We start from the raw sequence: 25,574 nt of genomic DNA, 5'->3' as shown, positions 1-25,574 counted from the left end.
GGACTCCAACACAGAGCCATGAGATTACAATCTCTGAGGAAACTTTTAAAAAATATTCACAGGTGATGCTTGATGAATAGCTAGAGTTGAGAACCACACTGATGAACTTAAATTATTTTGTAGAGCTAAAATTTTATATTGATGGCTGCTTAAGGTTCCATTTCTTTATATATATATATGTAAAACTTTTGAGATATTATTTCAGTTTCTACCTTTTCCCCAGTCTTATTTTTTACACACACACATATACTCACTTTCCCCCTGTTTTATTGAGGTGCATGCCTTTCCAGGTTACCTCAAATTATTTCTGGCCTACAGTTTGATATAAACAAAGAGAAATAAAACCACTACATATATCTAGTTCTATATCTAGGATATGACTTTTCACCTTCAACGCTAATGACATTTTGGGCCACTGAAGAATTCTTTGTCGTGTCTGAGCATTGTAGCACATTTCGCAGCATCCCTAGCCTTCCCCACTAGATGCCAGTATCGTGTTCCTAGTTGTGACAACCAAAAATGTCTCTAAACATTGTCAAATGTCCTTTGTGGGGCAGAATCAGCTCAGGTTGAGAACCATTGATTTCAAGATTGATTCCCAGTGTTTGGCCAGAAAAAAACTCAAAGTCTGCAAACACCAAATGCATACAGCACTTACTGTTTTTGGTCCATATCATTTGCTTCTTAATAGCAGCTCTCCATTTAAGCCAATAAAGCTTTCACCTTTCTTCCATGGAAAATTTTGCTTATGTGTTGAAAGTGTTGAAACTGAAGAATATTACCAAACAACTCTGAAATAGCCGTTCTGGTTTTTGTGAACTGAAATCATACAGATTTAAACTGCTTTACACTGGATGTATTTGTAACGATTTCAAAACCGTATCTGTATCTTCATAACATATATGTAATCAAGGCAGAGTTTTCGAAAAAATGAGAATTTTCTTACTATTTAGTGACAAGGGTGATTTCAGGATTTCAGAAGAGAAGGAATTAAGCCTATCAATGACAGACCAAATGTGGCCTCTTGGTGGCACTGTTTATTTTTACAAAAATATACCTGAGCTCCAGAGATGCAACACGATGTATTATGCTTTTCAGAATATGTAGTTTTAAGCTCAGTAAAATAAAGCATTTTCAATACTTTGCAGTTTCCATAGAAAGACTGCCGTCCTGTCACTCTCCCAGGCTGGTTAGCGGCATCCCCACAATTGGTTGGAGGTCAGCTTGGCACTCAAATATGGCTTGTAGGCTGGTGGCAGGGTGTAATTACCAAACAAAAAGACACAGATACAGTATGTCATCCCTGCTAATGACCACAACATTTTCTTGCCTAGTAATCTGTAGCGAAAAGCCACATAAACGATCAGGCTGCATTTAAGTGCAGCACTAAAGAAAAACTTGGTGGCACAAAACTTATTCCAGCCAATTGAGTGGAAATGACAGAGAATAATGCAAAGTTATCTCTGCTAGGGAGATGTGTGTTTGGAATGTCACCAATGGACAGTGCGTGGAGAAGGCCATACTTCCTTACAGACACACTGCAATCTGTGTAAGTATGATCATTTCCTTCAGGACATCTCCAGATTCTACAACGCCTTCAGATCATTTGCTTAGCACGCGTTTAAAGACTTTAGAGGGATTCTTTTCTTGAATTTTTATTTTGTCATTAGAAGTGTCAGTTATCTTCTGTTATTTTGGCATTTTTCTTTCCCCAGAGTAACTACTTAACCATTTTTTCTTAATATTTCTTATATTTCTGTATCTTTCTAACATAGACACATTTGAAAGACAATTTCCTTATTTTTCCTTAGTTACATTTACAAAACATATACTCACAATGACACACACAAAAATTGTTTCCATTTTATCAACAGGCAGTTTATAAAGCAATTTTTTTTCCCTTGTTTCCAATTTAAGCCTCTTTTGGGTGCATAGGTTCTGAATTTCTTATTTATGAAATAATAATCACTTTATAATCACTTCCCAGTATTGAAAAGAGGTTTTGACTTTTGGTAGATGGATTCCAAACATATACTTAAAGTAGCTGCATGATTCCAATGGTACTGACACTGTTTTTTACATCGTACACATTGCTTTTAGCATTGATGACTTGCAGTGGATCACTTATGAACTCCTTTCTGGGATCAAAATTTTTGCATTGTGATTGTCAAGGGTAGATTATAAAATTTGATATAAGCCATTCTTAAAATTTATTTGGCACAAGAATTCCTCAAAAGTTCTTCATTTTTATTTCTTCTTAACACATAACAGTATTGCTAGGATGGGAAACTTGTTTTTGTTGTTTAGTTCCACACAGCATTCCAGAATTAATATAATTATGAGCTTTCCATGATTTGGACTAAACTTGCTTCTTCTTAAAAGACCCCTCCTCCTTCTCCAGAAAAAATGATGAAATATAAGCAAGATAAAGTGCAAAATTAACCCTTCAGAAGTATACAATCATTGAACTAAAATAAATTTTGGTTGCTATTCAGCCTAATACCTTAATTGATAGATGATAAAATTAAAATTAACAGAAGTCTTCACCACATCCAAAATTCTGTTAATTGCAGGTGATAATTAAACTTTTGTTTTGAATTCCATTTGCATAGTATTACCACTGTTCAGCCCGGATGACAGAAGGCTGGCTTCTGTGTTGTGGAGAATATCAAGATGTTCTTATAATTGATGCCAAAAGCTTGGTTATTATTCACACCTTCGTGTCATCTCAGTCTCCTGATTGGATCAACTGCATATGCATTGTTCACTCCATGACAATTCAAGGTAATAGTTAGGTATTCTCTAACACTAGGGACAGCATTTGAAAATATCACCTTCGAATTATTTGTTAAATTATTGGGCAAGAGTTCAGAATGTGTGTTTGTGTTTACCTAAGCCAGATCAAGAGAAACTGAGAACACCCATCCCAGTGGTTCAAATCACTGGAAAGTCAGCAAGAGGTCAAGATGAAGTGGGGAGAGGAGACACTGTGTTGTCATGCCCCAGTTCTGCTTGATACATTCTAAGAGTGACAAGCAGAGGTTTGTTGTGGATTAACCGGACTCTTGGACTTGCTCTGCTGTATTCCTCTAGATAAGAAGAGAATTCAGTTCCTGTAAGGAGGGAAGGCTAGCTCCTTACTTATTTCCAAAACAGGAAGGTGTAATCCGTATTGCCGCCGTGGTGGTTTGCAACATGGATCGGCTTTCAGTGGTGCTCTCCTTTTACATGGAATGACTTTGAAATTTTAAGACAAATTTAGAATGTGACCTAAAATGGTTATTCTTTTATTTTTTAAAAAATTTAGTATTTTCTACATATGTAGCCTTGGATAATCCTTAAATGACTATGAAATGATCTTCAGGGCAACCGGTTATAACAGTGATCAGTTTACATGTGGTGTTTGTTGTTTTTACAGAAGATTCTCTCTTGGCCGTATCAGTAGCTGGTGAGCTCAAAGTATGGGATATTTCTTCATCTATCAACAGCATTCAGGTTGGCTTGTGAATTTATCCTTTATTCTTCCAATTCAAGCATATGTATTGAAATTTTTAAAATTAGAAGTACTTCTGTGTACTTTTCCCTATCTCTTTTCCAAGCTGTGGGCATTGGTAACAATTGGATGGTATCTCTCCTAACCTTTTTTCCATATGTATACACACGTTTTTATCTACACACACATGCACGCATGCACACACACATACACATACACACACATTGATTTTAATTGAAAAAATCCATCATAGAGGAATATTTCTCTGTCCCTTGCAACAGAAGACTCCCTTTCTTCTGTCTGTGTGTGAGCAGTGGCAGTGGCAGAGCGGTTACTACGAATGACTGAGGGTAACATAGACTGCGAGTCCAGTCTGTTCACCTGCTCTCTGGCATCAGGCTACAAGTTGAGGTGATGAACGAAACAGCAGTCACAGTATTTGTGCTCCTGACAGAATTCTGTCAGCTGCCTCATGCTCTGGGCTATCCTTCAGAATTTCTTAGCTGGGAAATTCCATAGCATGGGAATTGTGTTGGTATCCTGAGACCAACACATACCCAGCAGCATCAGAAACATTAAGAACATAGTATTCTAAGTATTCTGTGCTGATCACCTTTTGTCTTTTCAAAATATTTTGTTTTTCTACTTTAGCAATTAAGATACTTCAAAAGTTTTTAACAAATTGTTTTTACTTTTCATGGTTTTATCTTTCTGCTACATCTAAAAGTCAATGTTATTCATATCTTTACATTTTCAGTATCCTACAGTATATTCCCCAAAAGCATGTTTATTGAATTATTGTATATAATGAATGCTTGAATTCAACTGGGTTTCCTCTTTATGGTTTCCTTTGCAAAGTAGCTTCTTAGTTCAGAAAACTCAAAAGAAAAATTGGCTGCTTTTTTATAATAATAGTGTGATCTACTTCAGGTGTACAGGGGAGGAGTCTTTTCATGCAGTTTGATATAAATTACCTACAACTAGTACTAATGTAATTTTATTCCTTTTGAAGGAAAAGCAAGATGTTTATGAAAAAGAATCCAAATTTCTTGATTCCCTGAACTGCCGAGCAATACGATTTTGCACATATACAGAGAGACTTCTACTGGTGGTATTTTCTAAATGTTGGAAGGTATTATTAAATAACATAATAAACACAAATGTAATTTGATTTTTATCTTGTTTAGTGGAAAAATTAGAAGAATATATTTTAAATATGATACAAACATTTTACAATATTGTTATGACAACAGTGAATTACTTGTCTTTTATGACCGACTTTTATCAGTTTTCCTTCCCCAAATTGGGTCATTTTGCTTTCCGGGATATTGTATATATAAAGTACATCTTAATTTTATGAATAACAAAATATTATAATAATGAGCATTTATCTCAGATTAAAGAATGATGCCTACACTTTAGTATTAAAAAGAAAGCTAATATTTTCTGTACATACATTGGTCTGACTTTTAGATCTTTTTTCTTTTCCTGCTTTGTCATTAAATTTGTTTTTAGGGATTCCTTTCTTGTGACTATATTCACCAACATCTCCAAGAGGAAATGAAAGCTAAGTTACTATCATTTGACAGCATCCTCTTTTTCTCTGATATTTCATATACTTGGCTCAGTTAACAAAACTACATTGTCTTACTTAAAGGCCTATAATATATTTCTGAAGTAAAATGTAAAGTACATGGCCTAACATGTACTTTAGGATTTCTACTGTATTAACTTTTTTGTGTGTAATAAATTTTTCAAATGTTCATGTTTGACTATCCATATGGAAAAAATGAAATTATATAGGAAATTTGGGATGTTTTGGTCTCTGTGCTTAATGATTTTGGTCTCTGTACTTATGAAGCACTTTCTGGAAGGTTTCTGTCAGATAGATAGTTTATCCACTGAAACCTACCTAGGGTAAATGTGAAAAAATAAGCACTAATGAAGTATTATCTTGGTCTATGAGTGCATTGTGGCTTGTTACTAATATTTAATTGGTTGTTGTTTTAACACTGTCATCTAAATAGTCTTGATAAGCATACTTTATCTTTCTCCTTGGTAGATTAGATTAGAAGCTTTTGTTAACAAGCATCATTCATTCTGTATTTTAGGTTTATGATTATTGTGATTTTTCCCTTCTTTGGACTGAAGTTAGTGGGAGTGGGCAGTTCTTTGCTGGTGGAGAAGTGCTTGCTGCTCACAGAATCATCATCTGGACAGAAGATGGTCACAGTTATATCTATCAGCTGCTGAACAGGTGGGCTCAGATGGAAACGGCATACAAAACATTCAGGTAGAAAATGAACTTTGGGAGGTTTATTATGGAAAAATCCCCGCATGCTGCCCATGATCAAAAACCAGAACAAAACAACTTTGGCACTAGAAGATTTACTCTGGGCTTGGTAGGCTTTAGCCTTTGTATAAAACAGCAGGGGATGAAGGAATGAGATTAACCATGTATAACTTGTACAGCTGGTGCTGGGTTTTCAAAAAGTCACTTGTAATTATTAACCCAACAATTTCTAACTAGAGTTTAGAAACCTGAATGGTACCATCCGGCTTTTGAAAGTGGGAGGGGAAAATACTGAATAAAGAACCCCAAAGTTCTAAACTTTGCTTTTTATATTTTGCTATGCAGTGGGCTTTCAAAAAGCATATACCCTGCTGATGGAACACTGCTTAAAGAGACCATTTATCCTCATTTACTGTGCTCTACTTCTGTGCAGGAAAATAAGGTAATGCAGGAAGAGAGTGACTGCATCAAAGCTGTTTCAGATAAGTGTTACTTTGTCTGTAACAGAGTCTGGCTTGAAAAAATTGAATTGAAGCATCACATTAAGTTGTTAATGAGAAAATTAAATCTAACTGTTAATGGTTACTGAAATCTTTGCCTTTAAGAAATCTATTTTTAAGTCTGATTAACTAAACAATACATACTTATTATAGAAAAATGATAAATGTTAAAAAAGGGAGAAATTAAAAGTTCTAATTTTATCACTATAAATATTCACTATAAGTTTTTTATTTTATGTATTTACTTATTTTAATTGGAAAATGTTCAAATATTTGAAAGGCTATAAGAATAGTACATAATCACATACCCTTTACCTAGATTCAATAGTCATCAACATTTGCCATATTTATTTCTTCTCTCTCTCATTCTCTTTCTTTCTCTTGCTGTCTGCATATATACACACACACACACACGCGCGTCCACACGCGCACACGCACACACACACACGTTTTCCACTAACCCTTTTGATAGATATTTTGATACAAAGTTATTAACATTTTGATGCATCTACTTTAATTTTTAAATTTTATCAAATGGCTCATATCCTGATTTTTTTTTTTACTTAACTGTATATTGAGATCATTCTTACATGCATTTAGCTATTCTTCTGTATAAAGTTTCTTGTTAAATAAAATTATGGTTCTTGGCAAAGAGTTGAGGATGTAATTGTGAGCTTTTACTCGACTAAATTATATCTTTGACACTCTATGAAGCCTGAAAATTTAAGCAGCTATTTTACTTTAGTAGTGTCAATGAAAGTTGTTTTTTTTTAACCTACTGGATTTCAGTTCAGTTCAGTCACACAGTCGTGTCTCACTCTTTGCGACCCCATGGACTGTAGCATGCCAGGCCTCCCTGTCCATCACCAACTCCTGGAGTATACTCAAATTCATGTCCATTGAGTTGGTGATGCCATCCAACTATCTCATCCTCTGTCGTCCCCTTCTCCTCCTGCCCTCTATCTTTCCCAGCATCAGGGTCTTTTCAAATGAGTCAGCTCTTCGCATCAAATGGCCAAACTATTGGAGTTTCAGCTTCAGCATCAGGTCTTCCAATGAATATTCAGGACTAATTTCCTTTAAGATGGACTGGTTGGATCTCTTTGCAGTCCAAGGGACTCTCAAGAGTCTTCTCCAACACCACAGTTCAAAAGCATCAATTCTTTGGCACTCAGCCTTCTTTATGGTCCAACTCTCACATCCATACATGACTACTGGAAAAACCATAGCCTTGACTAGATGGACCTTTGTTGGTAAAGTGATGTCTCTGCTTTTTAATATGCTGTCTAGGTTTGTCATAACTTTTCTTCCAAGGACCAAGTGTCTTTTAATTTCATGGCTGCAGTCAACATCTGCAGTGATTTTGGAGCCCCCAAAAATATTCCTACTGGATTTAGTCATCAGTTAATTCTCCAAAAGGTATTTCATGGAGAATGGAGGAGTTCTGAATTATTGATGTGTCAGCCAAGGAAGTATGTTACTTTTTACAGTCTCGGTTTGCTTAAGCAGGCAGCATAGTTGTTGCAAATCCTATAGTTCAGTATTATCTCTTTAACATATCTGTGAGGTTTTGTTGCAAAAACTTAATTAAGTAGTGTCAACTGAAAATTAAAACTCCAAGTGCCATTAGGGCACAGGCAAACTTTAGAGTTATGGTGTGGAGCCCTGTTTCTAAAGGAATTTGTGGGTTGCAGTAGAGCCTTGTTTTGCTGTTGATCACAAAAGCAGTATTGTGGCTTGCTTAAAAAGGCATTTTAAGTTATTTTTTAAAGGGCTTTCCCATTCTTCCTTTTTAGTTCCTGAATGCATTTTTACATATCACTAGGCTATGCTAAGTCACTTCAGTCATATCCGACTCTGTGTGACCCCATAGACGGCAGCCCACCAGGCTCCCCTGTCCCTGAGATTCTCTAGGCAAGAACACTGGAGTGGGTTGCCATTTCCTTCTTCAGTGCATGAAAGTGAAAAGTGAAAGTGAAGTTGCTCAGTCGTGTCCGACTCTTAGCGACCCCATGGACTGCAGCCTACCAGGCTCCTCCATCCATGGGATTTTCCAGGCAAGAGTACTGGAGTGAGGTGCCATTGCCTTCTCCGTTACATAGCACACTTTGCCCTAAAAGCTAGATATGAGAAATGTCCTTTAAGAGCTTCTGCTCTACTGCAGGTATCAATGCTATGCATAACTATGAAGAAAAATAAAAACAATTACAAATTAACTTTAAAAAATACTAATTTTAGAGGAAGCTGCCTTTCTTTATGTCTCAAAATGTGAAGACACAGATTTGTGAGTCTTCTATTGATATATAATTTTTATTTAGACAACCACAGCTGTTTTAATATCTTACAAGTACTTGTTTCAGTATCTTAAAAGTACCTGAAAGCTAATGAAAATGAATAGCATAATCTGAAACTAAAAGAAGCTGGTCTACTTAGACTGTTAATTGCCCTTTATCTAGCCACGAAACTAAATTCAGTTTCTCCCTATTCAAAACATCACCAATATTCACTAAATATAAGACTTCTTAGTGCCTCCTACAGTAACAAGGTAATAAGGCATTTTTGTGGTGTAGGGAGCTGAGGTTAATGGATACAATGGAAATAGGGAATTATGCTCTATAAACATGTTTTTTGGAGTGATGCCATAGAATTTGAATCTGCTTGTTTGACAATAGCATGTTCTCATGGGACACCAGGGGCTTATCTGCTGATGGAGTTGTAGTAGCAAGAATAAGGACTCATCTTTTATTCCAACAGCTTTATGAGAGCCTCCCTAGCTTCAAATCATAGCTGATGATCATAGAAGACTATAGCAGGGATCCTGACTGCTGAGATGAGGAACTGGGCTTTCCAAGGTCTTAGCTGTGGAGTAAGACTGCAGTGTTGAGGTGGAAGTAGATAGGATAGAAACAGCCTGAAGATTGCAGATAAGGAATTTGGGAGCATGAACTAAGAGTAATGACAATGACAATGATGATAGGTAACTTTTTTTTTTTTGAGTCTTTATTATTGTTAAACACACATGGTCTTATGTACATGCATTTCCACCATGACCCCATTTTGAAACTGATGCTCAGAGAGGTTAATTCCCAAGATTTGAACCTAGGCAATTTGGTTCCAGAGTCTGGGAATGGACTTTGGAGTGAATTTCTCATTTATTCTGAGAATGGATATTAAGAATGGTTTCTATTTATTGTGCATGTGTTCTAAGTCGCTTCCATTGTGTCCAACTCTTTGCGATGCTATGGACTGTAGCCCACTAGGCTCATCTGTCTGTGGGATTCTCCAGGCAAGAATTCTGGAGTAGATTGCCATACCCTCCTCCATGGGAACTTCCTGACCCAGGGATCAAACCTGTGTCTCTTCTGACTCCTGCATTGGCAGAAGGGTTCTTTACCACTAGCACCACCATTCTAAGTACTTACCGTTATCAACTCATTAATCCTGACAGTATTCTATGTAGTAGGTGCTTTTATTTATTAGCCTTCTTTCACAGTTAGGGGAAAAAGAGATACAGGAAGGTTAAGTAAATTGTCTAAATGAAGTAATTGGCTCTTGTAATAGAGTTTGCTGCTGCTGCTGCTAAGTCACTTCAGTCGTGTCCGACTCTGTGTGACCCCACAGACGGCAGCCCACCAGGCTCCCCCGTCCCTGGGATTCTCCAGGCAAGAACACTGGAGTGGGTTGCCATTTCCTTCTCCAATGCGTGAAAGCGAAAAGTGAAAGTAAGTGGCTCAGTCGTGTTGGACTCTGTGTGACCCCATAGACGGCAGCCCACCAGGCTCCCCCGTCCCTGGGATTCTCCAGGCAAAAACCCTGGAGTGGGTTGCCATTTCCTTCTCCAGTGCATGAAAGTGAAAAGTGAAAGTGAAGTCGCTCAGTCGTGTCCAACACTCAGGGATCCCATGGACTGCAGCCCACCAGGCTCCTTCATCCATGGGATTTTCCAGGCAGGAGTACTGGATTGGGGTGCCATTGCCTTCTCCGGTAATAGAGTTTAGTATGAGCTAAAACCAGGATTTGAATCCAGGTATTTATCCCAAGAGAATTCACTGTTAATGACTATTTTATTACCTCTTGGAGGATAGGCACTTCTTGTGATGAGAATCACATGGTAAGGGGCTCTGAGGGAGTTTTCAGCTGAACTCAAGAGGTAACTACTAGAAAGGAGGAGATTTGAGGCATCAAGGAGTGGGTATGAGCAAGTGAGTAGCAGCAGTACAGAAGTGAGGGTAGCGGGGATAAGAGCAGTCTGGGGAGAATGGGCTAGTGGGGCAGCACATTTTGCTTTGAGGGGATATGCCACCACCAATTTGAGTAACTGCTCAGCCTCTCTGCAGCTTCATTTTCATATCAAAATCATGAGAAAATTGAGCTAGTCAATTTTAAGGTTCCCAAAGTTTGAGAGAGTTTGAGAGGCCAATAATCAAACTGTACCAACACCATTTCTAACACAAAATTGATGGCCTTGAGAAGTATAAGACTCCAAAGTGCCTTCTGAATCTTAAAAAAAAAAGATTTAGGGAACTTACTTCATTGAAACTGTTTTTCTTCAATGCTCTTATTTCTTGAGACTTTAGAGGATTACATATCTTGGTCTTGAATTACTTTTTTTATTCTCTTCCCATCTTAGTTTCTTTATCTCTATAAGAGAAATAATAATGTTTATTTACTCTGTAGCTTTGCTGTAAGGATTAAATGTAGTGATATTTTGGCCCTTAATATTCTCTAGAAATACATTATAGAATTTTTTCACTGAAATATCTATCTGAGCCTTCAAACATGTGTTTTCTGACAAGAAACTATCAGTTTCTTAGACTTTTTTATTTCTAGCACCAGCACTTGGCTTTCTTTTCAGGGTGCCTTTTATTTGTACATGAAAAGAGGGTTTTGTTTTCATTTTTCTAATCACTTAATCATTTTGACCCATTGTGCATAATCTCTACATACATGTCTGCTCAAGGAACATCTATACTGCAGTGAGGTACTGGGAAGATTCAAGGCCCATTCACTAGTGAAAGCATATTTGATGCCCAATATTCATTCTGTGTCTCAACAAAATTATCTTCATACACATAAATATATAATGTATATATTTATGTAAATTATAGCATGTATTTATACTAATATCATAGTATATATTATATATATATATACATACATACATATATATATATATATATATATAAGTTATGGATTCATTTTCTTTTGGGGCCAGTTGGGGCTAATTTGAAATCAAATATGTTATATATGAAAAATAGTCAACAAAAATTAGAAAGCACATTAATACCACAAAATTACCATACAAATATTAGTTGTTGCTATTTTAAGTGACAGTTGGAACTGAAGGAGCAGAAAGAAATCAACCTCCTCAGTGCACAGTAGACCACTGTCATTATCACATGGGCTTTTGAGTCATAATTACTAGACTGAAAAGCCCACTGCTATCGATACCACCTTAGATAAATTAACCTCTTCCGTCTTTGATTATTCATCTGTAAAATGAGGATAGTAATAGTACCAACTTCACAGGATTATTTAACTTGGATACATGCAAAGCCCCTAACAGTATGTGTAATATTCACACAGAACATGTTCAATAAATGTTAGCTATTCTTATTAATGCTCTGAAATCTAGCTGATGACTTTGCTTCTTATTTTATAAAAATGTTTTTTGTTTTGTCTTGAGTAAGAGACTATTTTCCTAAATTTACTTGAAACTTTGAAACAGTGGGAATAAATGGAAATAATTTAGTTCATCCATGAAGCCTTATTCTTTCATTTAAAAGCACTGGCTGCCATTATATAGAGCTTTTTTTGAAAGATTTTTTTTTTTACATAACTGTTCACTTTTTTAGTTGGACCAGAGCCTTCCTTTTGTTATGGGCTACATAAATGAAAGGAAAGAACCTTTTTATAAGATACTTTTCTCTGGAGAAGTCTCTGGAAGAATTACTTTGTGGCACATCCCTGATGTTCCTGTGTCCAAGTTTGATGGTTCTCCTAGAGGTAAGACAAGTTCTATTTCTAATCACCTGTCTTTTAAGAAATACTTTACAATTAATCTGGTGCTTTTTTTTTCAAGTTAAGTAATAGGAGGCTACAAACAAGAAGACGTTCTCATGCACCACTATGCATTAGATACTAACATAAATATAGGCATAAACATGATGCTTAGAGATCTTATTCAGTAGTGTGGCCACTGTAATTCAAATTAACACCAGCTTACTGTGAGTGATGTTTTATTGAATTGAAATGAATGTTGACAATATGAATACAGGGTAGACTGATAGATCTCATTCGTATTTTTGAATTTGTCATTTCCATATCCTGTATTCCTTTTCAACTAATTTCTCTATTCGAAAGAGTTTCTCAGTTCTTTTTCAGTTGACTTAAGTCTAAAAATGAATCCACTAATACACATCTATTCTTCTGAGGCTCCTTAAGGGAGAGAGAACCAATAAAAAAGCATTTGGAGTGAAAACAATGCATAGCAGGAGAACTTTCTGCCTATAGCACACTATTAGGATGGCAAAAGAGCCTCTATGTGCCCCAAGGTATGGTGCCTTGATAATATTTTCTATATCTGTGATGAATTTATAAACCAAATTTTTTCCTTTTGTGTGTTTTCTTCTTAGAGATACCAATAACTACCACTTGGACCCTTCAAGATAATTTTGATAAGCATTCTACCACATCACAAACTATTAGTGACTACTTCTCTGGGTTTAAAGATGAGAATGAAACTGTGGTTGTCACTTCATCAGAGTATGTTCCAAGTCTTGATAAACTAATATGTGGCTGTGAAGATGGGACAATTTTCATTACACAGGCTTTGAATGCTGCCAAAGCAGGACTTCTAGAAGGCGATTCTTTACTAAAAGGTCTTGAATTTTATTTGACCCTATTTATTTAATTTACCTAAGCTTCAACTAATAAGCTGTACTAAGAAGATTGCTGAAGCTTAAAAAATTGTAGGCATTTGCTAGTAAATTTGTGCATGTTTTAATTCTAAAGTAAAACACATAAAGGTTTTTTAAAAAGTCAAATAGAAGACTGTATGATGAGAAATAAATTTCTCTCCTTATTTGATCTTCCAGGAAGATCACCAAAGACAAGTGCTAATAAGTTTCTTTATACCCTTTCTAAAATTTCCTATGCATATATAAGCATATTACAAGATAGCGGTATACATTCTTTTAGTTGTATTATAAAAATGAAACCACAGTCTACATATTTTACTAAAATATTCTTAAATCTTAATAAAATATTTTGGAGCACATTCTTTATGACTTCATTTTAAATGATTAATAATAATTGAATTTTAATTAGAAAAATCTTCTATGATGTGTGTTTAAGATTTTTTTCTAGCCTTTGGCTACTATAGACAATGCAAAATTAACTCTCTTTGCACATATATGTGGGTATATGTATAGAATTATTTTCCAGTAGAATTACTAGATCAACCTTTTTGTATATTTTTAAATTTTTAAATATTTGATATGTATTTTTATGCATTTTTTGTATATTTTTAAATATTTGAAAATATATCTTAAAATGTTTTCAAACATTTTATGTTGGAAACATATAATATACACATGTGATATACACATCAATATACATGTGTATCCACTAACACATATATATATAAAAATGCCTTTTTCCTCAAACCTTAGCCAAACTTCTATTCAACTTTTTAACATTTGCCAATCAGGAAAAAGTGGTATCTTCCTATTTTCATTTTTCATTTTTGTGTCAATGAAATATAAATATGTTTTTATATACCTTTGTGCATTACAACAGCAAAAATCTATTAAGTAAAGACCATTATTCAGAAAGTTGTCTTATGTAAAAGAATGAAATATAGAGGTGACTGAGATTTGGAGTTGTGTAGATAAATTTGTTTGAGGAGGGCATGGCAACCCACTCCAATATTCTTGCCTGGAGTATCCCCGAGGACAGAGAAGCCTGGCGGGCTTCCATGGGGTCACAAAAGAGTCAGATAGAACTTAGCGACTAAACAACAATGACAACAGTGTACTTATTGCTCTGTGTCTCAATGGCTGATGCTAAAAGTTAGTAAAAAAGCTTAAGACCTTAGCATATTTTATCTCGGCTGATTTATCTTATCCAGAAAAAAAGCAGACACCTACATTAGACTGGTAGCATTTGAATTAATATTCATCTTGGTTTGTTAGTGGATATAGAATACAGAGGTGTCTGATGGAATAGAAGAAGTAATAATGATTCTTTGGGACCCAGTGTAAATAAAAAGAGATTGTGGTCTGTGGTCCTCTCTAATTTTTTTGAGTTTAGCCAATAATGAAGGAAGAAGAAGGGTGGAAACTATCAGGAAGTTTGTGTTCTACTATAGCTATGGTATGAAATACCCAGGTTTTCATACCCAGGTTTTCCTACCAAGTGCCAATGCTAAGAAATTATGTACATTATTTTATTTCACATAGTTGTCTTGTGTGAAGTAAGGGCTATTTTGTCGTACTGTTTCAGATGCAGTACCTGTGGCTTAGAGGGAAAAAGCAAGTTGTCCATGGTGACATATCTAGTAACCGACAGACCCAGAAAAATAAAACCAGATTTGTTTAATAGCAAAACTATGCTCTTAAACATTATGCTGTGTTTCTTCACACTCGCATTCAAGTCACTTAACCCTTCTGAGCCTCAGATGCCTTATCAGTAAAATGAAGTGGTAGAACTAGGTAATCTGTAATATCTTCTGAAGCAAAAATACTTCTGTGAAACTTTGGTTTTCTTTTATACTAGATGTGATTGTGTTGTTTTAAAGGACAGCAGAAATGTTCTGAGATTACTTTTGTAGACACAGAAGGTATGAACTGTCACTCTTTTATGACAGAGTTTGCTATTTCTTGGCACTGGAACTGGTAACTTGCTCACATCCTTGAAGAACTAGTAGACTTTGAACACCCAGCTTCAGTACTCTATCAAAAGCATGACCTAGCTTGTAGTGAGGCACTTGCCTTTTGAAATAATCCAAGGGTTGTTCTCGTCAGGTGGCCGAAGTATTGGAGCTTCAGCTTCAGCATCAGTCCTTCCAATGAATATTCAGGTTTGATTTCCTTTAGGATTAACTGGTTGATCTCCTAGCTATCCAAAGGACTCTCAAAAGTCTTCTCCAGGACCACAGTTCAAAAACATCAATTCTTCAGCCTTCTTTTTGGTCCAATGGAGAAGACCCTGATGCTGGGAAAGATTGAGGGCAGGCGGAGAAGGAAGCGACAAAGGATGAGATGGTTAGACAGCATCATGACTCAATGGATGTGAGTTTGGGCAAACTCTGGGAAATGGTGAAGAACAGGGAAGCCTCGTGTGCTGCAGTCCATGGGGCTGCAAAGAGTAGGACACAACTTAGCAATTAAACAACAACAAAGGGTTGTTTATTAATTTCCTTAGTCAACTGCCTTCTTCTAATTATGTGCAGTTTTCTTACACTAAAAATTTATAAAAGAAAATCTCAGGACTATTTCTTGAACAAAAGTAACTTTCTTTTATTATTTGGTGTTTGGTTGTTTTCCAGGTTCCCTTCCTCAGAAAGTTCTCAAAGGTCATCACCACAGTGTTACTTCCTTGCTTTACCCACATGGTCTCTCTTCAAAATTAGACCAAAGTTGGCTGGTATCTGGGGACCAAGACTCATGGGTCATCTTGTGGAATATCTTTACTGAAGAAATTTTGCATAAATTCTTTTTGCAAGCTGGCCTGGTAACAAGTCTTTTGATGTCCCCAGAGAATTTCAAAGTAAGTTAAGATGAAGAGTGAAACGTAACACATAAACTTAAGTTATATAACATTGCAGAACATTTAAAAGCTCTAAGGAAAAATATCTCGTAGTTCCACGGAAAAGAAAAAATACCCATAATACAACTGGGTGATTTTTATGAATTTCTTTTCTTATTTGTTATGAATTCTATTATTTTTACAGCTTATACAGATAATGCGGCTCTAAAGCAAAAGTCTCATCAATTCTTGCCTTTACAAAAGTCAGTTAACTCTCTTTAACTTACACTTACTTACCCTTTTTCCCCTAGTTCTACATCTTAATTTTTAATGAAATTATCTTTTCTTTTTAAATAAAAAGTAATGGACACTGAGGGCTTCCCAGATGGTGCTAGTGGTAAAGAACCCACCACCCAGTGTAGGAATATGAGAGACTCAGGTTCCATCTATGAGTTGGGAACATTCCCAGGAGGAAGGCATGGCAACCCTCTCCAGTATTTTTGCCTGAAGGATCCCATGGACAGAGGAACCTGGTGTGTTACAGTCTATAGGGTCACAAAGAGTCAGACACAACTGAAGCGACTTAGCATGCATGCACTCAATGGACAATCAATGGAAAAATAAATATATAGGAATTGTAAATTAAAATTAACTTTTGCCTTTAACAATTTAATAATAAAAATGATCATTACATTTTCTTTTTCTTAAATAGATTTTTATTTGCTCTTTTGTTTATTTAACAAATATTTTCAACATTGAACTTTCTCAAATTTATGAGCGTCTACCTTATGCTGAGGAAAGGAAATATTTTCAGATATAATCTTCTTATGCAATGTCAGCTTAAATTCAGCCTTCATAAAGCTGATATCTTTGATAAAATATGAACAAACATGTTTTGAGTTCTTTGAGTTTATGTTAATTGACTGACTTGTAAAAATTATTTCTCCACAATAATATTATGAAAAATCAGCTCCAGAGTAAAACCAGAGATAACTTGCACTATATTTTTGTAGTAAGAAAAAAATAAAGCAGTATTTCAGGAACAGAAATGATTAAACAAAATAGTAAAACAAAGTTAAGTAAGCCCTACAACCCCTTCCCCCGCAAAAAAAAAACCAGCTGTCTGGTGGTTTGAGATACCTTGATATGTCTTTTATTCCTGAAGTTCTTCCTTTTTTAAAAAAATATATATTTTCCTTTAGACTCCAGGATAGTAGTCCAAATCAGTTTCAAGAGCTCCAAAGATCAGGACACATTCAAAGCCAAATAAAAGGGGAGTTTACTGAAAGGACATAAAAGGCAATCCTTAGGCATCCAAGACAAAATACTACAGAACCAACAAGGACCTCATGTAAAGCGTATGGAACTCTGCTCAATGTTATGTGGCAGTCTGGATGGGAGGGGAGTTTAGGGGAGAAACCGCGCCTCCTCCTGGGCGCATGCTCAGTCGTGTCCGACTCTTTATGACCTCATGGACTGTAGCTCGCTAGGCTTCTCCGTCCATGGGGATTCTCCAGGCAAGAATACTGGAGTGCGTTGCCATGCCCTCCTCCATAATCGGCTATACTCCAATACAGAATAAAAAGTTTAAAAACAAAAACACTACAGCAGAATCTGCAGTGGAACTTGAACTCAAATTCAGAAACAAAGGTTACTCTTAGAATCCCCTGCCCCAGTATGGTCTGCTTTTCTGTGATTACTCCTTTATCTTGCCGCTTCCTATGACTTCTTTTAGCTTTACAACTTCAAATGACTAGAAAAGAGAATTCACTTGGCCTAGTAGGGGTCTACTGTTTACTCGAGCCATAGAATCTGTGTTCACATGTTATTTTCTTGTGTTATATGTGTGTGTGAATTTCCTGAAGTACATTGGGCTGTCTGTTCTAGAAGCTGTGGGTTGGGCAGGTTCTCCACGAGGTAATAGTTGGGCAACAGTGCCATCTGCCCCTTTCTACAAGTCCAGCCTCCCCGTATATCACCTGTCATTTTTGATTTCCCCCCTCCTCAGAATTTCTGCAGGCTCCTTTAAAAAGGAGAGGAGAAATTTATTATTAGGAAAAATAACACATCCCCCAGTGCTCCACTGAGAGAGGTCAGTGATTTGCACTGGCAGATTCTCAAAGGGATGTCAACTGATGCTTTTAACATAGCAGCCAGAAGTCTGGCCAGGTGCCTTAGGGAAAGTAGGAGCATCCGTATCGCAAAATGGTTAGAGAAGATAAAAAGAGAGCGCAGACAAAATGCCCACTCCTCCTCCTTCGCACACTCCAGCCATCCCCACTGTGGGCTGATCAGTGCATGGCCCTCGTGGTGAGGCACAGAGCTGCCCTGTAAACTTCTGGGTGAGCCTCGGCAGCACCCAGCAAGAATGGTGTTTGTCCTAAACTATGCTCAAGGTAACCACATGCTGATGTTTTTAAAAGTATCTTAAGAATTTTTGTCCTGTGACACTATTTTTGGTCCTCGTGTCTCTGAAGCTGTACATTCAGCTGGAACTATCTAATGCTTACCTCTTTTAGATTGTGTCTACACTGAGTTTCCTGTTTGGATTAGAATTTGTATAGTTCTGGGAACAGCACCAAATCACATTTTGAGCCTGTAAGTGGAAAATACCAGCTCATGATACCCTTGGGCCTAAGCTTGTGTCTACAAATAGCTTCTTTTTGTGGCAACAAATTAGTTCTGGGGTTTATTTTATTCTGCATTATTTCCGACGTCTGCCTCACTGCCTGAATCTGCTGAGTGATGGTCAAGTCCTTCATTTATCTTATGAGTAGATCTGGCCTGGAATTCTCCTCTTGCCGTGTGTCTTTTGACCTTCCTGATATGTCTTTGAATTTAAAATCTACTTGGTGTGCAAAGCCCCTCTGTGCAGTGTTATGTGGAGAGGTGCTATAGAAAGCAGATCCGTCATTTGGTAAATGGGGTTTTAACAGAAACTCATGTTACTAAGGGGGAAATCAGGTTTAATTTTAAAGAAAGCATTTGACTATTTACTTACAAAGAATCCTGGATTTTCTTTTTTCCACAGCTACGAAGTTATCAGGTAATCTGCTGTGTGTGCAGTGACCACTCTGTGGCTCTTCTTCACCTGGAGGGGCGGAGGTGCCTCCTGAGTGCCCGGAAGCACCTTTTCCCTGTGAGGATGATAAAGTGGCATCCCGTTGAGAATTTTCTGGTTGTTGGATGTGCAGATGACTCTGTTTACATCTGGGAAATTGAAACAGGTATATTGAAATTACACCTTTTTTTATCCTTTACGTATGTATGCATCAAAGCATTTGGCTGGCTGGAAAGTTCCAGAAAATACATGCGAATCCCTCACTTCCTTTTACCTTTGGTTGAGCTACACTTAAAGGCTTCGTTTGCAGGCATGTATGGAAAATAAACACCATGGCCCAAGTCAGACCCTGACCCACTGGTGATTAGCTGACGGAGCAGTGCACAGGACTGAGCCGGATATTTCTGGAAGCTATAAATAAATACATAAGTTATCTACTTTAATTATTAACAAGAGGGAAATTTAGTGTCCTACTATTAGTCTCAAATTATCATTGAATTCTGCCTTCTTCAGCATACTCACCATCTCAGCAACATTTTGAGCTAATTGATGATCAGTAATAATGGAATATAATTAATTACAAAACTCCAAAAAGTTGAGTCAGGGAAACTGAAAACTGAGTGGTTCAATTGAACTTTTGATGTCATAGCATAGAGAATATATAGTTTTAAGTTTTAAGTTTTTTTTTAAAAAGTTTTACTCTATAACTCTTAAGTTGAGAGCAACACATTTCAGGCAAATGCTGGGAACAAATCAAATACGGTGAAGTAATTAATGAATGTGAGTCAAGGGAGTGCACTGGAGAGTACATTTCACTGAAACCATTGCATGATTCGTATTGATTAATCCGTGGTGGTTTTATGTTGGGTGTTATTAACAGACTGGATAGTTTATAATGTTATGGTTTAGAGCCATACTTCACCAAAATAATTGCTATTTTCTTTATATTTGACGTTCATGTGTTAATGATGATGACACACAGAGGATGCTACATAATATCACCTTACATTTGTCCTGCTTTGCAGCTTTGATGGGCTTTCATGCTCATTTCCCATTAGACTATCACAATTTCTAGGGTACATAGAAGAGGTATTTTTCCTCACTGTATCCATGAGGAATCTATAGGTCTGATTTGTAAATGTGTGAGATTACACACTAGCAAGTGGTGAGCCAATATGAGGCTCCCCATTGTTCTTTGCACATATTCACAGAACTAGAAGAGCTTTAGAATTCTTAGGTAATCTATCAACTAAGTGGTGTTTGAGTATAATGGATAAAATGGGTTCTAATGCCTGGGCTTGCCTCCAGGACCTGCTAATGAAGAACTTATTACCTTGGACAAATAACTGGGCTTCACTGCATGTCAATTTCCTCATCTATGAAATGGGAGTAATAGTACTTATCTTCCCTTACATTAACGAATACCTAAAATGCTTGTAAACAGTGCCAAGTCTTAAGTAAGAGTTAACTATTTTAAATATTATCAAAAAAATGTTGCAAAATCTTGACTTTTGCTTGTGAAATCTGAATCTGTAAAACATATACCCTGACAAACATGTGCAACTACATTGTTTTTTAATGGTTACAATAGTATTTATTTAATTTTTTTATATTGGAGTATAGTTGATATAATAATGTGTTAGTTTCAGGTGTATAACAAAGTGGTTAAGTTGTATATATACATGCATCCATTCTTTTTCAAATTCTTTTCCCAATTAGGTTGTTACAGAATAATGAGCAGAGTTTCCTGTCCTATACAGTAGGTCCCTGTTGGTTATCCATTTTTTAAAAAGTACAACTGCATTGTTTTTAATTTTGAAATTTTAAATACTTGCTAATCAAACATATTTTCTCTTAGAAAACAGAGTCTAGGAAGAATTTTTAAAAATCTGCGTATTCATAAGTGTTTATGGTTCCATTGCCCCACCAGGATACCTTTCAAGCTATGCAACTTTTTATTTATTTCTTTTTGATGGGACAGGCAGTAACGAAGGGAAGAAAACCCACTAGTAGTTCTTGAAACCATATTTATTCCAACATTGTATTTTAATATTTCTTTTTATGCTCCCCAAATATATAATCAAATGTAGAACAGTTGAAGAATAGAGAGAAACATAAAAAATGGAATCCTATCCCACTCCCTAAAGATAGCTGCTCCTAATATTTTGATCTACTTTCTATCAGACATCTTTCTATGTCAATAAACAGATGTCTGTATTGTATTTCAGTCATGGCCCTGGCCAGAAACTGAATTCAACCCAGGTGGGTAAAATGAAGAGACTGTAATGAAAGGACTCTATAGAGGGATGTGGATAGGGATTAGGGAACAGACAAGGAATGGACATTGAGGCCGTTACCTGGACACTAGCAGTATCAGGAAGCTCGTACCATCTCTAGGGCTGAAGTGAATGATGAGAAAATAGTAGTACTGGAACTCAATTCAAGCTGAAGCCAAAGAGGCGTGATTACTCCCTGGGGTCATAGAGCTGCCTGGGTTTTGCTGGTGGCACTGGTGGTAAAGAACTGCCAGACAATGCAGGAGATGTAAGAGATGCAGGTTCGATCTTTGGATTGGGAAGATTCCCTGGAGAAGGGGATGCCAACCCCCTCCAGTGTTCTTCCCTGGAGAAACCCATGGACAGAGGAGCCTGGCAGGCTACAGTCCATAGGGTTGCAAAGAGTCAGACATGACTGAAGTGACCTAGCTCGCATGCATAGCACTCCCACCAGAAATTCAGTACTGAAACAAAGAGAGCTGGAGGAAATTCTCTTCTCTTTCCTTTTGCAGTCACCTTCATTAGTTTAATCCAACTGAAAGTCAGACAGGAAGGGCAGTTTTAGAAATCGGCCAAGGGCACAGAGCAAGACACAGAAGGGTATCGGAAGGATGGAGTGGGTTGACAAATGAACAATAATTGACATAGTGGCCATTATGGATATGCCATACTTTAACTCAGGAATCTCCTACAGTTGGTTATTTATATTTTTTTTCCTATAAAAAAGCTTGTTTTAAAATGGCCATATAAACTGATATGTGCACATTTAGTGCTCGATTAACTTATAGGCTATTTGTTCCAAATGAAATTATGAGGCTATTTATCTCTTGCTAATCTGCAGTAATAGTTTATGAACTACCATAACTCATCTTAAGCTTATAACTCGTGAAAATTTGTCACCTATAATTATATCAGTGCCTTCATATTTGTGATGTGACTTTTTACTTTTTCAAAGCCTCTTCGGGTTGATAATCTTATTTGAGCCCCACAACACTCTGGAGACAGCTGACAGCTGAATTCCTTACCACACTCATTCCTTATGAATAAGTCTATGCTGTTCCTTTTAGTGTGTGTCTGGTATTGGCTTTGTTTTGAGCTGCCTCTAACCTCAGCAATTCCAATTTTGTTGAGAATTTAATGAACTACTTTTTCTTTCTCACACTGCATTTCATCTAGCTAATATACTTCCAATATGTTTATTACTTGATACTTGATACTTATATTATCCTTTTCCTGTAAAGGTAGGAAAATCCAGGATCAGGAAGACTTTCCATTTACAGTTTCATAACGTTAGGGGAGAAAAGTACCAGCTAGGACCAAAACAATTAGGCTGAAAAATGGTCTATGAGGGTCTAGAATATGCTTGTTCACTGACAGGCCTAGCACATGAATGAATGGATGAACCAACCTAAGTGTTCTTGGACTTCAATAGATTGAGTACAAATGAGTTCATCTTACCATTGGCCAGTTGTGGTGGCTCTTAGATCCTGGCTGCCCAACTGTAGATAGATCCTTAGCTTTCTCCTCCAAGTCTTCCCTAGGGGTTTTGAAATTCACAGCACATGCCTCACTTCCTTTTGTAGAAGTCTGTATATTTTCTACACCAGCCAACTTTTCTTATTTTTATCCCTTTAGTTGTGCAAAAACTTCATTCTATGTGTGAACAGACCTATTCTCTGCTCCATTTCTCAAGCACTCTGCCTCTTCTGAATACATGGAGAAGGAATAAATTGACACTCAGGCATTTATCAGATCTTTCAGCACTAGAGCAACTCCAGAGAGCCCTAGAAAGAAAAATAGGAGGTGTCAGTGGGATACGGATTTGGGGGAAAGATACCTAGAAGTAAAAGGCAAAGGAAAGGGAGTAAAACCAAAATTCCCTGCACCACAAGCCCAGGGGTGGGGTATAGATTAGGCCCTGTGTCACCTGACTCCAGTTGTGGAGGACAGGGTATGAGACTAGTTCTTCACAGATACTTTATAACAATCTATTCTCACTGTATTCATGAGATGTATTTATTCGCTGATTTATTCTCTCCGGTAGAATGCACAGGCATATTCTAGAGCCATGTACCACCCATGCCTATCTTATCTTGAAATCGTCAGAGGTATATCTTTTCAGTGACAGGTGGCATAGTCAGATATGTAACAGGGAAAAGTGTGGGATCATAGGTGGGCATGCTTGTCTCATGGGAGAAGCAAACAATCAGAGCAGAGTATTTATGCAGCAGTGGGGGCCCTTGTCTTCTGGATAAAAGTACAGCGCTGCCAGGTTGGGAGTGATGAGGGCATCCAGTTTTGCTTATTGATCTGCTGGATGTCCCATGATGTTTAGGCCTGATTAGGAAGGGAAAAAATTGGAGATGTCATTTTGATTAATATTTGAGCTCTCACATTGTGTTTGGCACTGACAACTCTGGGCAGTTTTGTCACTCTCATTGCTATGAGATACAATAGGGATAATGTAATACTGATTTTTTTTCTCCCTAAAATACACACCAGAAATAAATCTCAGCTGCAAGTTCATTTTTCTTTTAAGAATTGAATTTACATTAATTCTGAGGACTTTTCTGTTTATAGCAATGGATTTACATAATAGAAAACTTGTGTAATGAATTTGTGTTATTAAATGTAAATATTATGATTATTATCGAAGGTCTTCTGTTAAGCTTATGGCCTGTGTTAAGAAATATGCTATATTAAACAACTGAATGTTTTTGTGTGTGGGAAAGATAAAGTCATATTTGCTTGAAAGTAAAACATTTATTGATAAGATAGGTCAAGAAAACTTTATCTGTAAAGGGTTGGGCAGTTAATATTCTAAGCTTTCTGATTCATATGGTCTCTGTTGCAGCTACTGAACTCTGCCGTCATATGTAGCACAGAGGCCATTGATAATACATAAAGAAGTGGGGGGGACTGTGTTCCAATAAACCTTTATTTACAAAAGTAGATGACAGGCTGAATTTGCCTTACAGTGGCAGTTTGGAGAAATGTCTGTTTATGTCCTTTGCCACTTGGTGGGATTTTGTTTGCTTTCTTTCTGTTTTTCCATATTTCTGATTTATTTGTAATGACAAGGGTTGCTTGTGTAATAATGAATGAAAGAATCAGGATAAAGGCTGGATGTGGCTGCACAGAGGCCTCTTTGGAACCCTTTGAAGGCAAAGCCACTAGTTCTTTTAAAGATCATTATTTTCACAACTCATTCTGAAGCAGTTTATAATTTTAATTCATCATATTTCACCAACTCTGTATGGTTAAACCCATTTTGCTAAGGAGGAAATGGAACACAGAGAACTTTTGAGTCTGAAGCTCCCCAGGCTGAGTGTTGGGCACTTGAGCTGTGGTGTGTTTGTCTTTTGTTCTCGTGTGTTCTTCACTGTACTGTACAGCAGAAGCACCTTCTGCAGATGGAGGTCAGCTTTCTGAGGCTGTCAAGCAGAGGATTAGATAAGAAAAACTCAGAAGAAAAGAAGTGGCTACCAGGAAACCCACCAATGATCTCCTGAAGGAGAGGAATTCTGGCTATCTTTCAGTGCCTGGCTCTCAATTTACACACAGTTCTAACAGCCCTGGTCATCTGATTTCTCAGATGACAGATTAGAAATAGCAAATTGCAAGTGGGGAGACTGTTAGTGGCAGGAACTCTGATAGCAGAAGTGATAGCTGACAGGAGGGCAGGAGAAGCACACGTAGGAGTCACTGCTCAGGGCAGTCTTTCTTGTGCTGCTGGGAAGACGGTCATCCAAAAAAAAAAAAAAATATGCTGAAATCATTTCCCTTGTTCAGGAAGCTCTTAGGTATGCTTGCACAGTTTATGGTCAACTGCCAGTCCCCTCCTGTGACTCCTGCTGGGAGCTAGGCTTTCTCTTTCCCAGGCACTGGCTTCAGGAAGAATATCTAAAGGTATTATATCCAAGGTGGATTCCAAACCTGAGGACATCTCAAGAACAGTTTGGGGCCTGGGGTTCAAGACCAGTGAGTGGGTAGAGCTGAGAGTCCCTGTGAATCTGTTTTTGTTAGTTTCTTCTTATGTCTTCTCAGTAATGTGAGCTGTGTGACCTTGAGCAGGAAGCTTTACTCTGGCAGCATGGCCTGAGGATCCAGCCTCTAGTTATGACTTGGTTTCTGTGGGAAAACACACTTTGAGTTTTAAAACCGTCTTATAAACAGACAATGGGAACAAAGCCTATGAATA

General features: G+C 37.0%; 1 protein-coding gene across 1 annotated transcript in view; it reads left to right on the top strand.

Moving 5' to 3' along the window:
* Window positions 1-25,574, top strand: part of WDR72 (WD repeat domain 72) — a 225,403-nt gene that overhangs the window by 38,968 nt on the left and 160,861 nt on the right. The window contains exons 4-13 of the mRNA XM_070378522.1: window positions 1,471-1,549; window positions 2,613-2,784; window positions 3,419-3,495; window positions 4,506-4,625; window positions 5,605-5,750; window positions 6,132-6,228; window positions 12,142-12,292; window positions 12,922-13,167; window positions 15,837-16,057; window positions 19,068-19,263. Of these exons, the coding sequence (XP_070234623.1) occupies window positions 1,471-1,549; window positions 2,613-2,784; window positions 3,419-3,495; window positions 4,506-4,625; window positions 5,605-5,750; window positions 6,132-6,228; window positions 12,142-12,292; window positions 12,922-13,167; window positions 15,837-16,057; window positions 19,068-19,263 (1,505 nt within the window). The remainder of the gene's footprint in view (window positions 1-1,470; window positions 1,550-2,612; window positions 2,785-3,418; window positions 3,496-4,505; window positions 4,626-5,604; window positions 5,751-6,131; window positions 6,229-12,141; window positions 12,293-12,921; window positions 13,168-15,836; window positions 16,058-19,067; window positions 19,264-25,574) is intronic.

Source organism: Bos mutus, chromosome 10 (genome assembly GCF_027580195.1).
Source record: "Bos mutus isolate GX-2022 chromosome 10, NWIPB_WYAK_1.1, whole genome shotgun sequence".
In the NCBI taxonomy this organism is placed as follows: domain Eukaryota; kingdom Metazoa; phylum Chordata; class Mammalia; order Artiodactyla; family Bovidae; genus Bos; species Bos mutus.
The sequence above is the reverse complement of the archived record's forward strand: the minus strand, read 5'-3'. Positions and strand labels throughout refer to the sequence as shown.